Source organism: Danio rerio, chromosome 15, assembly GCF_049306965.1.
Source record: "Danio rerio strain Tuebingen ecotype United States chromosome 15, GRCz12tu, whole genome shotgun sequence".
Classification (NCBI taxonomy): Eukaryota; Metazoa; Chordata; class Actinopteri; order Cypriniformes; family Danionidae; genus Danio; species Danio rerio.
This window is the reverse complement of record NC_133190.1, coordinates 36,520,948-36,534,741: the sequence shown is the minus strand read 5'-3', so window position 1 is coordinate 36,534,741 and position 13,794 is coordinate 36,520,948. Positions and strand designations below refer to the sequence as shown.

At 35.2% G+C, this 13,794-nt stretch overlaps 1 protein-coding gene across 18 annotated transcripts in view; it reads left to right on the top strand.

Moving 5' to 3' along the window:
• The window catches only part of mag (myelin associated glycoprotein), a 45,031-nt gene that overhangs the window by 16,582 nt on the left and 14,655 nt on the right, over nucleotides 1–13,794 (top strand). For 4 of the 18 annotated variants that reach the window (XM_073922997.1, XM_073922993.1, XM_068213533.1 and 1 more), the window contains 3 exons: nucleotides 6,566–6,650; nucleotides 9,325–9,450; nucleotides 12,384–12,462. In XM_073922997.1, coding sequence (XP_073779098.1) covers nucleotides 12,414–12,462 — 49 coding nt within the window. In that variant the 5' untranslated portion in view covers nucleotides 6,566–6,650; nucleotides 9,325–9,450; nucleotides 12,384–12,413. Of the gene's footprint in view, nucleotides 1–6,560; nucleotides 6,651–9,324; nucleotides 9,451–12,383; nucleotides 12,463–13,794 lie in introns of those variants that run through there. The other 14 variants (XM_068213537.1, XM_068213536.1, XM_068213532.1 and 11 more) reach the window with 4 other exon arrangements.

The following is a 13,794-nucleotide window of genomic DNA, read 5'->3' as shown; positions in this document are numbered from 1 at the left end:
AATGCCTCCCTTTGCATTGAACTTTGAGCGTATTACATTAAGAGATGTTGTTTCTGTTCACACAGCTACATTACACATCAACTAAAGTTTAAAATAGTATATTGTAGTGAACCACATCTTTAACAATAAAGCAAACAAATAAAGGGTTACATTAAATTTGAAATTACAATCTCTAAACCATCCCCATCATTCTCCCTCTCTTCTCAGATGGGATGATTGGCCAAATCAAAGGTTACAATAGGCCAACTTTGGCCCACAGACCCAAGTTTGGGCATCTCTGTTCTTAATAATAGGCAGGTAATAAGCCAGTAGTTAATTGCATGAATTGTGAACCAAACTAAAGTGTTACCAAAAAAAAAAACAAAAAATCCTAATTTTAATTTCAATAAAAATTTAAGGTTAACTGAAAGTTCTTTTAACAAGCATGAATTTGGATTTTAATATTGCATTTGTATAAACGTTGAATTATTAATAAATGCTGTCCAATGCAATACATTACCTAACATGAATTAATGAAACCTTGTTGTAAAGTGTGTTCATACGCTGTAAAAAATGATACGACCAAAAGTCATGACAACAAATCTTTTTATGTTACTTTAGCTTATTGCAATAAGTCAGTCAGGTTTCAGCTCGATTTTTAAAATTATGCGGTTTAATGTATACCACGTCAGTTTGACGTAAGTTGAAATGGCTAGAAAAGTACATTTAAATTAAACAAACAAAAATAAATAAGGGGGCAATATTTTTTACAGTGTATATATTTTTTTAATTTTGTAATTAATTAGTAGTTCTGACTAGGTACTGTAAGTACAGGTAAGAATACAGGACCTTATTTTTAAGTGTCCAAAACACTTTGATGCCAAGCAATATTTTATAATGTGACTCATGCATTACTGCTCATATTAGTCATATTTACCCAATATAACCTTTTAATTTCCATGCTGCCAGAGCTCTGCACTGAGATCTGGGCTTTATTAATTACCTCAAAGTCGTGCTCCACATTAAAATGATGTCCTGGTGATGATAGCAATCGTGTTATCATAGTATGCTTTGTGTTTTATTAACTGACAGGCATTTGTAATCCCTCCCACTGAATGATGAGCTATTGTGAATATGCCCTGTAAAGTGTGTACATTCATAAACACACTTATACAGCAAAGCGTGTGGGAGGGCCAGCAGTCCTGCTTTTACCACCATCTGCTGCTCTGGTAAATTTAGAGGTGGCCAGGCTTATGGACGCAGGCCTCGTCACAGGCTCACTGTAAAGCCTGCTGGGAACAGACCTGCTCTTTGCAATATCTATAGCACAAGCTGCACGTACGTATGCAGATCCGGGAATGCACAATGTTGACTTGCTTGAGCTGTTTAAAGGTGCAGTCGCTAATTTCCACCTCATTTAATTATTCACATTATTGTGCTCAATTGATTTTTGGTTTAATTTCATACTTTTTAAATTGAACTCAGGCTCATTGTGTATATGTACTCAGGTCTACATTTCTGGGTACAGCAAAATACATACCCAGAGCTAAGTCTGCTTGCAGTTTTTGTTTTCGCAAATCGCAATGTGCATTCAGCGACAAGTTTGCTGTCGACTGTCCCACCCACTTCTTTCCCTAAACCCAACCAATTATGTTTTCAGAAGCAATCGAGAAAATAAAAGCAGTCATTTTCTACCACATTTTTAGCCTGTTATTATTATCATGTTTTTTTTTTTTTTTTTTTTTACCTTGTTTTTGGAACTGTTCTTTGCCAGACTTGAACCCTGTCATCACAGTCCACTCTGCTCTGCATCCAAAGTCTATGGGTGTACATGGTGAGCTACTGGACAAACTGGTAACCCCAGAAAAACCATTCATACAGAGGTAATTGGTCAGCAGTAGCACAAAAACCAACAGAAGTTGTTGGCGGAATCATACCGCCCCATATCGTTCGTTTCACAGCCAGACATAGCCCCAGGTACATATTTGTGGTTTCCCAGAGATGTAGACCTGGGTATGTATCCACAATGAGCCTGTGTTGTTTTTTTCAACATAGGCTCATTCTGAAAACGTAGCCCTATATACATTTCTAGAAGTCACGAATTATGTTGCCAGAAGTACGTATGGCTGCATTTAATTTTTAAAATAAACGGTACATGGTGGTATGACGTCATTTCTTTTCGTGCTTACCAGCTGACCGCTTAGCTCCATATTGACGGCTTTTCCGCTGTTACCAGACTGTCCAGTTAGCTCAGTAAGTACTTTGGTGAACTTGAAGACGCAGAGAGAAGATGACCACAACGATGAGGTTCGAGTCTGGTGAAGAGCAGTTCCAGAAAGCAGGTAAGACAAAAATAGAATACAAAAAAATTCAATAAAGAGTAAATAACAGGGTAAGAATGTGGTGAAAATCAGGTGAGGGCTTTTCTTTTTCTAGATTGCTTTATTAATTTGTCAGTTGGGATTAGGGAAGTGGGTGGGTGGGTGGGTCAATCAGTCCTTTTGAAAAGCCTATTTGTTGGATTTAGGAAAGGAGGAGGGTGTGTCAGTTGATTGGTCAGTCAGTCAGTCAGTCAGTCAGTTAGTCAGACAGTCAGTCGACAGCAGCCTATGGTGGATTTACGCGAGAACAGTAAGCGCGAATGGCACTCACGAGAGAAATTTGAGATCTGAAAAAGTGTACACAGCGGCCTCTGGTAAATTTGCGGGAACAAAACTGAAAAAAAAAAACATAGCTCCTGGTACGTATTTGGCTGTCTCCAGAAGAGTATATAGAGGTACATACGTTTCAGAATGAGCCTGAGCTGTTGTTTTATTTTAACTTTCTATCATTTAAATGGTTTAATTATTATTATTATTAAATATTTTTGTATTTTATTGTGAAATGGTAATATGTACAGGCAGCATGGTGACTAAGTGGTTAGCATGGTCACCTCACAGCAAGAAGGAGTCCCGGTGGAACCAGGAGGTCTTTTTGTGTGGAGTTTGTATGTTTTCTTATTTACAGTCCAAAGTTAAGCGCTAGGCGAATTGGCCGTAATATGTGAATGGGAGAGTGTGTGGGTGTTTCCCAGCACTGAGGGTTTACTCTCAGGGCTGGGTTGTTGCAGGAAGGGCATCTGCTGTGTAAAACAGTTCCCAGAGAAATTGGTGGTTCATTCCGCTGTGGTAACACCTGATAAAGCCTGCAATAAGCCAAAGGAAAGTGAGTGAGTGAGAATAATATGTTACATAGTAATGCATTTAGTTCATTTATATTATTTGATAGAAATATTATTAATAGTAGTAGTAGCAGGAGAAGAATTATTTTAAAATTTATATATTTCTTTAGTGATTTGTTCATTTTGTATAATTTAGGGGAAAAATTTGAAACCGTGGCTAAATGAGCACACTAAACATAGATGGAAGAAAACAAAACTAGAGGTTTTTCATTTAGCCTGGAAAGATAGTATACTTAACTTTAGAAAAGTCTACAAGAACTGCTTATTTTTCAACTCCAATAGTTATATTGGAAAAGTATTAGTATTTTATTAATGGTCTAATAGTCTATGTTAAGCTGCTATGACGCAATCTACATTGTAATATAACTTTGTAATATTGACATAATCTACATTGTGCTATCTAAATAAAGATGATTCCAATTTACTTGAATAATTCAAATGGTGGTAAGATAATATTATTTTTAATGGTTATTGTAAAAAAAAATCTATTAAACAATTATTAAATATGAAATCATTTTTCTTGTCATTATTATATAATTTTACATAAAAGTTTTTATATGTAGAATATTTTAAAATAATAAGAATTGTTGTTGTTTTTGTTTTATAGTCATACTGAGTAAAAATATAAGGTTTCTTTCTTTTCTTTCTTCCTTTTTTGTGAGCTGCATTGTCTGATATTTGTTTCCGACACCCACTATATTTCAGGCAATTCATTGGAAGTATGAGACAGAACACCATGGCTCCAGTACCACATGCTTTGGGATGAACAAAACTGCTCTCTAATATCAGACAGATCTGTCACTCCCTCACACACACAGACACACACAAACTTTCCTTTGAGTGAAGGATGCAGTAGCATAGAAAGGTCATTTAGCAGCTTTACTGATGTAATACACACATTGTAATGTGAGTGTGTGTTGGCATGAGGTACACTATTCATATATGTGTGTGTGTGTGTGTGCTGTTGTAGCATGTGTGTGTGGGGTGTTGTGGCATGTCTTGCGCTTGATTTCACACAGGCTCCTTGTTGTGCATTCGTTCTACAGCCCCCTCAATCAACTATGGGAGTCCCAGTGACAACATATATTCCATATATATATATATATTTATGGAAACAACTCTAAAGAGACCCTGTACACTGTAAAAATGATATGATTAATTATGAAAGCATACCTTTTTAGTTCATTGTAACTTATTAAACTAAGTTATTCATCTTCTATCTTAATTTTCTAAGCTACGGAAGCTGTTTTAAGTGAGTTTAACATAACATACATTCAATGCACCCGTTCATTCATTCATTTTGTTTTCGGCTTAGTCACTTTATTAATCAGGGGTCGCCACAGTGGAATGAACCGCCCATTCAATGGAGTCATGAGGTTAATTTGATTCAGCCTAAAAAATGATGCAGCCAGGATTTTTTTTTACAGTGTTTGTACTGAATAAAAGTATGTTTTAAGCCACTACGAAAACCCAAGTATGAGTTTTAGACCTCTCATATTTGTGTATCAGATATATTGTAAATTATTACAAATTATTGATATTTTAATTCTTTTTTTAATTCTTAAATATTTCTCAAATGCTGTTTGAGTTTTTTTGACATATTTTATAAACATAATACTTTAATAACTAATTTTAGTTACCAATTTCTTTTGTAATTTAGCTTCAATTACGATTTAAAGACAAGTCTATTAGTTTAACTAGGCAGGTTAAATTAATTAAGCTTATTGGTTATTGGTTAAGTTATTGGACAACAGTGGTTTGATTTGTTGCCAATGGCTAATAGTGTTAACCTTAAAAAAATTACTATTTTTAAACATTTTATTAATTGTTTTTATTCCAGCCAAACTAAAATAAATACGTTTCTTCAGAAGAAAAATATTTTAGGAAATACTGTGAAAATTTCATTGTTTTATTAAACATGACTTGGGTAATATTTGAAAAATAAATAAATAAAAGTTTTCCAGGAGAGCTAATAATTTTGTCTTTAACTGTATAAAGTGTCCAGATTTTTCTGAAAATCACCCATCTGACTTTTCAAATTGATACTTTCTATATGATCCTATACAATAAACTCATGCAAACTTGGTTTATTTACACAGGATTAGTCAGTGAAAAAAACAAAATATAAAAATAGTTAAATAAATATTGAATTGTGTGGAGTTACTGTATATCATTCTAGTGTTTTTTTGTCGGTACGTCTCATATGCTCACCAAGGTTGCATTTATTTGATTTAAAATAGAGTAAAATAAAAAATAATGTGAAGCGTTATTATATTAAAAAACACATAAAAAAATGTATATTCTATTTTAATGATTTCCTACCGTAAGTTCTAGGAGGAGAATGATCAGTCAGGTGTGTCAGTCAATCATCACATGTGTATATAAGAAGCAGTCTTTGCACTGTTTCAGTCGACTTTTGTTCCGGCATCCCTCCGTTTTCCCATCTCCTCCACTGTTTTTTCATAATGTCTAAAGAAAAGGATGGGGGGTGGGGCCTGAGCCATGTTTGACCCAACTGATGGAGCAGGTGAACTCGTGAAATGTTTTTAAAAATCATTAATTCCTGTGATGACAACGCTGAATGTTCAGCATCATAACTCCAGTCTTCAGTGTTACACAATACTTAGCGCTCAAGAAAATGTTCTTATTATCATCAATGTGCTGATTCATATTTTTTCATTAACCTTTTTTAAATCCAGAAACGTTTGAATGCATTTTCTGGATCTATTTTAACAATTTAAATCACCATAAAATTGCTAATAATTCCTTTAAAACATATACATGCAAATGTTTAAATTTGCTAAACTATACATTAACATATTCATTGGCCTACAGTAAATTGAAAAGAAAACAACTTATTACGGTTTGATGAAGATTACAAATGCTTACATGTTTTTACTGATGTAGAATAACACCCACCGATAAATCATTCACAATAAAACAAGATATGTGCATTAACAAATTAAACCCGGCTCCATTGCCACTTCGTGTCGAGTTAAAACAAACCGGCGATGGAGGAAAAATTCACAGATTTAGCTCATAAAGTGAGTCATGCATCAAAGATGAATATCCTGAAACCAGTGCCAGCTCATACACTGTATCATCTGACCCCTATAACAGAAATATACTTCCAAAAAACTATAAGCAACAATGACAGCCAGGCTGGAAAGGGAGAGGAATGCGCAATGTGGGCTAAAGAAGAGGAATGCATGGAGGAAAATGTCTGCATATTCAAGGCTGCCCACGGCACACATTTGCCCGGCTTTTAGCTAAAACTCTCTATCATCTCCTCTCCCTTTCTGTCTGTCTCCGTCACCCTCCCTTTTTGTCTTTTCTTCTCCTTATGTTTGCACCTCTGAAGAGCAGGAGGACTTTGAAGAACCAGGAGCTGAGAGACGAGTTGGTCCCCTTTAGAAGAGTACCCAAGACTGGACTGTGGATCTGGTATGAGGCAAGTGTCCTGGATGGTGCGAGGCTTGTTTGTGGAGCATGAATGGGTTTGTTTGTTCGGCTTGGGAATTGCTTCATCCTTTCTAACGCGTGCTGCCAGGGGTTTCAGCTCCAAGCAACAGCAGTTTGCTGCCTCTTAGATCTCGTGTGATGGGCATATAAATGAGTTGTGTTTTTCTGGAACAGCTGGTGTCATTATAATTATTCGGTTATGATTAACAAGAATTTAAAAAAGAGAGAGAGAGAGAGGCTGGAAGTGGATGTTTGTTTAATGAGGTGTTTATGTATGCTTTCAGTTGTTACTGTGTGAAATGTTGGAAGCTTTGACTAGACTCAACAATGATTTTGTAGAATTTGTCTGTGAAAAAAGTTGTGTTTTACTTAGACAAATTGAATTGTTTATTGTGAATGTGTTCCAACAACAACAAAATTATATATATTTCGCACTGGATGCCTGGATAATAATGCAAGGAGTTATTATTTTTTAATATTGTCCACTTGACCTGCTATGATTGTTTACTTTTAATAAACTCTTAAACATGTTAAACAGGCAGCATGGTGGCTCAGTGGTTAGCACTGTCGCCTCACAGCAAGAAGGTTGCTGGCTGGAGTCCCGGCTGGGCTAGTTGGTGTTTAAGTGTGGAGTTTGCATGTTCTCTCTGTGTTCACGTGGGTTTTCTTGGGTTGCTCTGGTTTCCCTCACAGTCCAAAGACATGCGCTATATGTGAATTGGGTAACTAAATTGGCCGTAGTGTATGAGCGTTTCTGGAATAGTTAGCGGTTCATTACACTGTGGCAACATCTGAAATAAAGACTAAGCCGAAAGAAAATTAATGAATATGTTAAACATTTTTTTTCTCTTGAAGAGATAGGTCCAATAAATTAAACAATTTTATCATCATTTACTTATCGTCATTCCCTTCCATCTATGACTGACATTCTTCCTTTGAAAACAAAAGAAGACATTTTGAAAAATGTTCAGAGGTGCAGTGGTTCCAAAAATAATATTGTGAGTAGTTTTTATTCGTTAACTTGTTATGGTCAACTTGGCCTGTTATTCATTGTTTAATCAGTGAGTTTAATCAATCAGTTTTTTTTTTTTTTTTGGCTCTTAAAGAGATAAAGTAAATTAAAACAATATTATCATCATTTACATTACATTAATCGTCATGTCCTTCCACCTATGACTGTTCAGTGGTTCCAAAAACAAACTTTAAAAATATATATATATATATATCTGTTTCACAGAATAAACTAATTTTTTTAACATTTATTTGGCATGTACAATCTATTCATTCATTTTCCTTCAGCTTAGTCCTTTTGTTCATCAGGGGTCACCACAGCGGAATGAACCGCCAACTATTCCAGCATGTGTTTTACACAGCAGATGCTCTTTCAGCTACAACCCTGAACTGGAAAACATCCATACACATTTATTCACACTCATACACTACGGACAATTTAGTTTATACCTGAAGGAAACCCACACGAACACGGGAAGAACATGCAAACTCTACACAGAAATGCCAACTGGTCCATCCAGGACTCGAACCCTGCTGTGAGACGACAGTGCTAACGACCGAGCCACCGTGTCGCCCCCGCATGTACAATATATATTTTAATATCTAATTTCAATTCAATAATTTTTTTAAAAATCAGAGGTTATTCTCATGTTACTATATGGATTTTTAATATATAAAAATAATATTCATTGTCATTCTTTATTGAAATAATGTATATAATAATGAATTTAAATAAGTTAATTTCAGTAATTTACTTATGAAATCACTATCATGACATTTGCACTGGTATGAATCACTTTCTTCTACATAAAAAAAAAATAAAGACATTTTTTAAGAATAAGTCATGCTTTTTTTAGTCCATGAAATGAAAATTAGAAATGCAATTAACTTTAGAAATTTCCCCCCTCCAAAACCCGTTTCACTTAAAAGCTGTGTTGGAAACTCATTGAAAACAATGATAAAATAAGAGTTTAGAAGGTGCAATATCTCTGAATCTGATCATGCATTTCACTATGAGACAAAATTAAGTTTTAATGTTTTATAAATAACAGAGATCTTCAATTTACAATACGGTCATTATTTAAATGTAAATTAGCGACCATACTATCGAATGCTAGTGTCATGACTGTTATTTTGAATCACCTGGGAGTTAACCTAAAGTTCAATTAAGACTCATCTTGCTGCAGTTTCTCTTAAGTTTACTCCTTCAATAACTGCGTCAAACCTGGTGAACTATCAAGGGAATATATTACTTATAATATAATAATCTTTAAAATTCCATAAACAATCCATCTATCTGCCGCCATCTGCACTCTCCGTCTGCTCCAAATCTTCTGGAGGAGCGTCGGGCGCGCGCACGTGTAATGAGTGCGCGCAGCATTGACACGCGCGTGAATAAAGTAAACAGAGGCAGCTGGTGACGCGTGTGAGCGTGGATAAATGTGCCGTAGATGTGGAATATGTGTCATATCTTGAACAGTGCTGTCTGTATGCCCTGCCAAACACGCAAAGGGTTGACGTCGTACACTCATAATGAGCAATTCTCCTCTCTCCCACACACTGCGGCCCGGTACAGCAGCGCGCTTGTGTGGGTTAAGAGCTAATGTTGCTTCTTGATACTGATGTCATTTTCTTTTCGTTGTTGTTTTAAGACAAATGAGAAGGGAAGCTGAGTTGATGTGCTGTGAGAGAACGCCCCCTTGTAAGTGAGGGAAGAACAGCAGCGGCTACTGAATTCAAGTTGGTTGCGGTTCAGCACTCTCTGCCAGCAGTTCAAGGTACTGCCTGACTACAAACAAAGTGGATAAAACTGTATAACATAACGTGTATAGAGTCTATCATGAGATGTAGCATAACAACAAGAGGTGTATGAGATGGTATGTTGACTTTATTTCGAGTAAAGGATGTCATCCCATATAGAAATCTGATTTTGACAATTATGACATACAAATTCATATTAGGATTTCATTTATTCATTCATTCATTTTTCTTTGCCTTAGTTCCTTATTTTTCACTGGTCTCAACTCATCTTCCAGCTGCAACCCAGTACTTGGAAATACCCATACACACTTGCATTCTCACACACACTCTATGGGCAGTTTTGTTCATCCAATTCACTGCATGTCTTTTGGACTGTGGGGGAAACCAGAGCACCCCGAGGAAACCCACACAAACACAGCGAGAACATGCAAACTCGAACCAGCGACCTTCTTGCTGTGAGGCAACAGTGCTAACCACGGAGTCACGATGCCACCCTTTTTGGATTTCTTATAGGCCTAAATAAAATGTCACATATGCAACATATATTCCAAAATATTGCAAAATGACCACCATGAATCTAAAATTGGAATTACATATATCTACATATTTTATTATGTTAAATCTTGTGTGTTAATATATGAAGAGTCCCATCAGAAGTCCCATCTGAAATTGTCTTTTAAAATAACTATTTTTCTTAGCCTTCTTTGTTATTTCATATTAAAGGCAATACATTTAACCTAAACCATATCATAAAAATAAAATTACTGAACCTGCACAAAGGAATGTGAGGAAAATGTTAATTTTAGAAGAAAATTTCAGATGGCACTTGGAGGTTTTTACATCCAAACTCTTTATTCATTCATTCATTCATTCATTTTCTTCTCAGCTTAGTCCCTTTAATAATGTAAGGGTCGCCACCGCGGAATGAACCGCCAACATATCCAGTATATGTTTTGCTCAGCGGCTTCCAGCTGCAACCCAATACTGGGAAAAGCGGTACACACTCATTCACACATATACACTACAGACAATTTAGCTTAGCCAATTCACCTTCTGTATAGCGCATGTCTTTGGACTGTGGGGGAAACCAGAGCACCCCGAGGAAACCCACACAAACACAGCGAGAACATGCAAACTCGAACCAGCGACCTTCTTGCTGTGGGGCAACAGTGCTAACCACTAAGTCACGATGCCAAGCTTTTTGGATTTCTTATAGGCCTATATAAAATGTCATATATGCAACATATATTCCAAAATATTGCAAAATGACCACCATGAATCTAAAATTGGAATTACATATATCTACATATTTTATTATGTTAAATCTTGTGTGTTAATATATGAAGAGTCCCATCAGAAGTCCCATCTGAAATTGTCTTTTAAAATAACTATTTTTCTTAGCCTCCTTTGTTATTTCATATTAAAGGCAATACATTTAACCTAAACCATATCATAAAAATAAAATTACTGAACCTGCACAAAGGAACCTGAGGAAAATGTTAATTTCAGAAGAAAATTTCAGATGGCACTTGGAGGTTTTTACATCCAAACTCTTTATTCATTCATTCATTCATTCATTTTCTTCTCAGCTTAGTCCCTTTAATAATGTAAGGGTCGCCACCGCGGAATGAACCGCCAACATATCCAGCATATGTTTTGCTCAGCGGCTTCCAGCTGCAACCCAATACTGGAAAAACACCCGTACACACTCATTCACACATATACACTACAGACAATTTAGCTTAGCCAATTCACCTTCTGTATAGCGCATGTCTTTGCACTGTAGGGGAAACCAGAGCCCCCGGAGGAAACCCATGCCAACACGAGAAAAATATGCAAACTCCACACAAAAATGCCAGCTCACCCATCCGAGCCTCGAACCAGTTATCTTTTTGCTGTGAGGCGACAGCATTACTCATTGCGCCACCGTGCAGCCAACCCATCGGAATGAACCGCCAACTTTGAACTATTCATATGGGCATATATAAACAAACATACACACACACACACATGCACACACACTCACACAGATATTTATAGTATGTACATTTTTGTAATTCCAATTTTTTTAAAAAAAATCGATATATTTAAGCTGCCATTTTTGTATAGATTTTTAACGTATGTTGCATATATGACATATTTTATATGTAAAATCCAAATATGAACTTGTATGTCATATATAAATTTAATTTGGATTTAATTCCATCAGATTTCTATATTGAATGAACTAAGATAGCTAGATGAATGAAATCTCTTTTGTCAGTCACAAAATAGTTCATACTGCATTTGACTTCTGTGAAATTTCTTTTGTCATTGTTTCCACAACAATTCCTCTATTGTGTAGTATTTGCATCATAGAGATTAGGATGAATCCCACATTGTTTCTCATTACTGTAATACAAAAATGATATCTTACAAAATAAATGTATAAATTAATAAAAAGAAAAAAATATATATATACATATATATATATATATATATATATATATATATATATATATATATATATATATATATATATATATATATATATATATATATATATATATATATATATATATATATATATATATAATTATTTAAAGCAATAAATTTCCCCTTGACTTTTTTGTGCCCCTGTATATACTTTGTTTTTATTCCATATTTTGGATTTTAATTTTCATTATATAGAAAATATGAAAATATGACATATTACAGTCAAAATAAGATCAGAGTAATATCAGGTTCACATGCAAGGGATCTAATCAAAGGTCACGTCACATTTCAAACCCATTACAATTTGTCCCTCAACATTTCTGCCTTTAAAATGATAAATTTGATTATATTATACAATATTATACATTTCAAGTTATAAAGTAATAAATACACCCAGACGGCACTAGAATAAAAGCTCTGCTGTGTGAGTTGTCTTACTGTGTTGCTAATGCATGTGCTGTTTATTTCGTAACAGAGGTCTATGGTCCAGATTTAAACTGAGACCATGAAGGGCTTAGAGCTGCTGCTTTTGCCTCTGCTGCTTTTACTGAAAGGTAAGAAATTCTGAAATGAACAATCTCTGTAGTTCCTTTCTTCAAAGATAAGATACTATAGTGCAAGTAACGCCATTCTTCTCTTTTGTTTGACATCCATAATTTAAGTGGTCTATGCAATACATAGTAGCATACTGTGAATAAATAAAACAATGTAAAATGTTATGAAATTATTTCGTACAACAAATACACTACCTGACAAAAGTCTTGTCTTCGATCCCAGTCTTAAGAGCAACAAATAAAAACTTGACTTCTAGTTGATCATTTGGAAAAGTGGCAGAAGGTAGATTTTTCTGGTGAATCATCTGTTGAACTGCATCCCAATCATGACAAATACTGCAGAAGACCTATTGGAACCCACATGGACTTAATAGTCTTACAGAAATCAGTCAAGTTTGATGAAGAAAAAGTCATGGTTTGGGGTTACATTCAGTATGGGGGTGTGCGAGAGATCTGCAGAGCGGATGGCAACATCAACAGCCTGAGGTATCAAGATGTTTGTGCTGTCCATTACATTACAAACCACAGGAGAGGGAAAATTCTTCAGCAGGATAGCGCTCCTCATACTTCAGCCTTTACATCAAAGTTCCTAAAAGCAAAATAGGTCAAGGTGCTCCAGGACTGGCCAGTCCAGTCACCATACATGAACATTATTGAGCATCTCTGGGGTAAGATGAAGGAGGCGACATTGAAGATGAATTCAGAGAATCTTGATGAACTCTGGAAGTCCTGCAAGAATGTTTTCTTTGCCATTTCAGATGACTTTATTAATAAGTTATTTGAGTCATTGCAGAGATGTATTGATGCCGTCCTCCAAGCTCATGGGAGTCATACACAATATTAACTCTTTTTCCACTGCACCATGACTTTATATTCAATACTGTATATTATTTCTGTTAAGCGACAAGACTTTTCTCTAAGCAAAGTCAGACCTTACTATCCTAATTAAATAATTAAAAATCAAGGCATGGTCATATTTTATTTTGCTAAAATAAGCGTAATCTAGAGGCCTTTGCCTTTCATAAAAGCCACTTCTGATACCAATTGATCAACTAGAATTCAAGTTTTTATTAGTTTTTCCTAAAACTTGGATTGGCGACAAAACTTGTCAGGTAGTGTACACCACATATTACCATTGCCATAAAACTTTAAATACTTGACATCTAATATGTACCAATAGCTACTTTTTACAAATACCCTAAAATGCCAATGTTATCATTCTTTAACCTAGTCACATATTCCAGAAACAATGACTGTATACATTTAAACAGAAATTAGCATTTTAAAGGTCATATGAGGTGCTTTTAAATGTGCATTTTGTGTTTGAAGTTT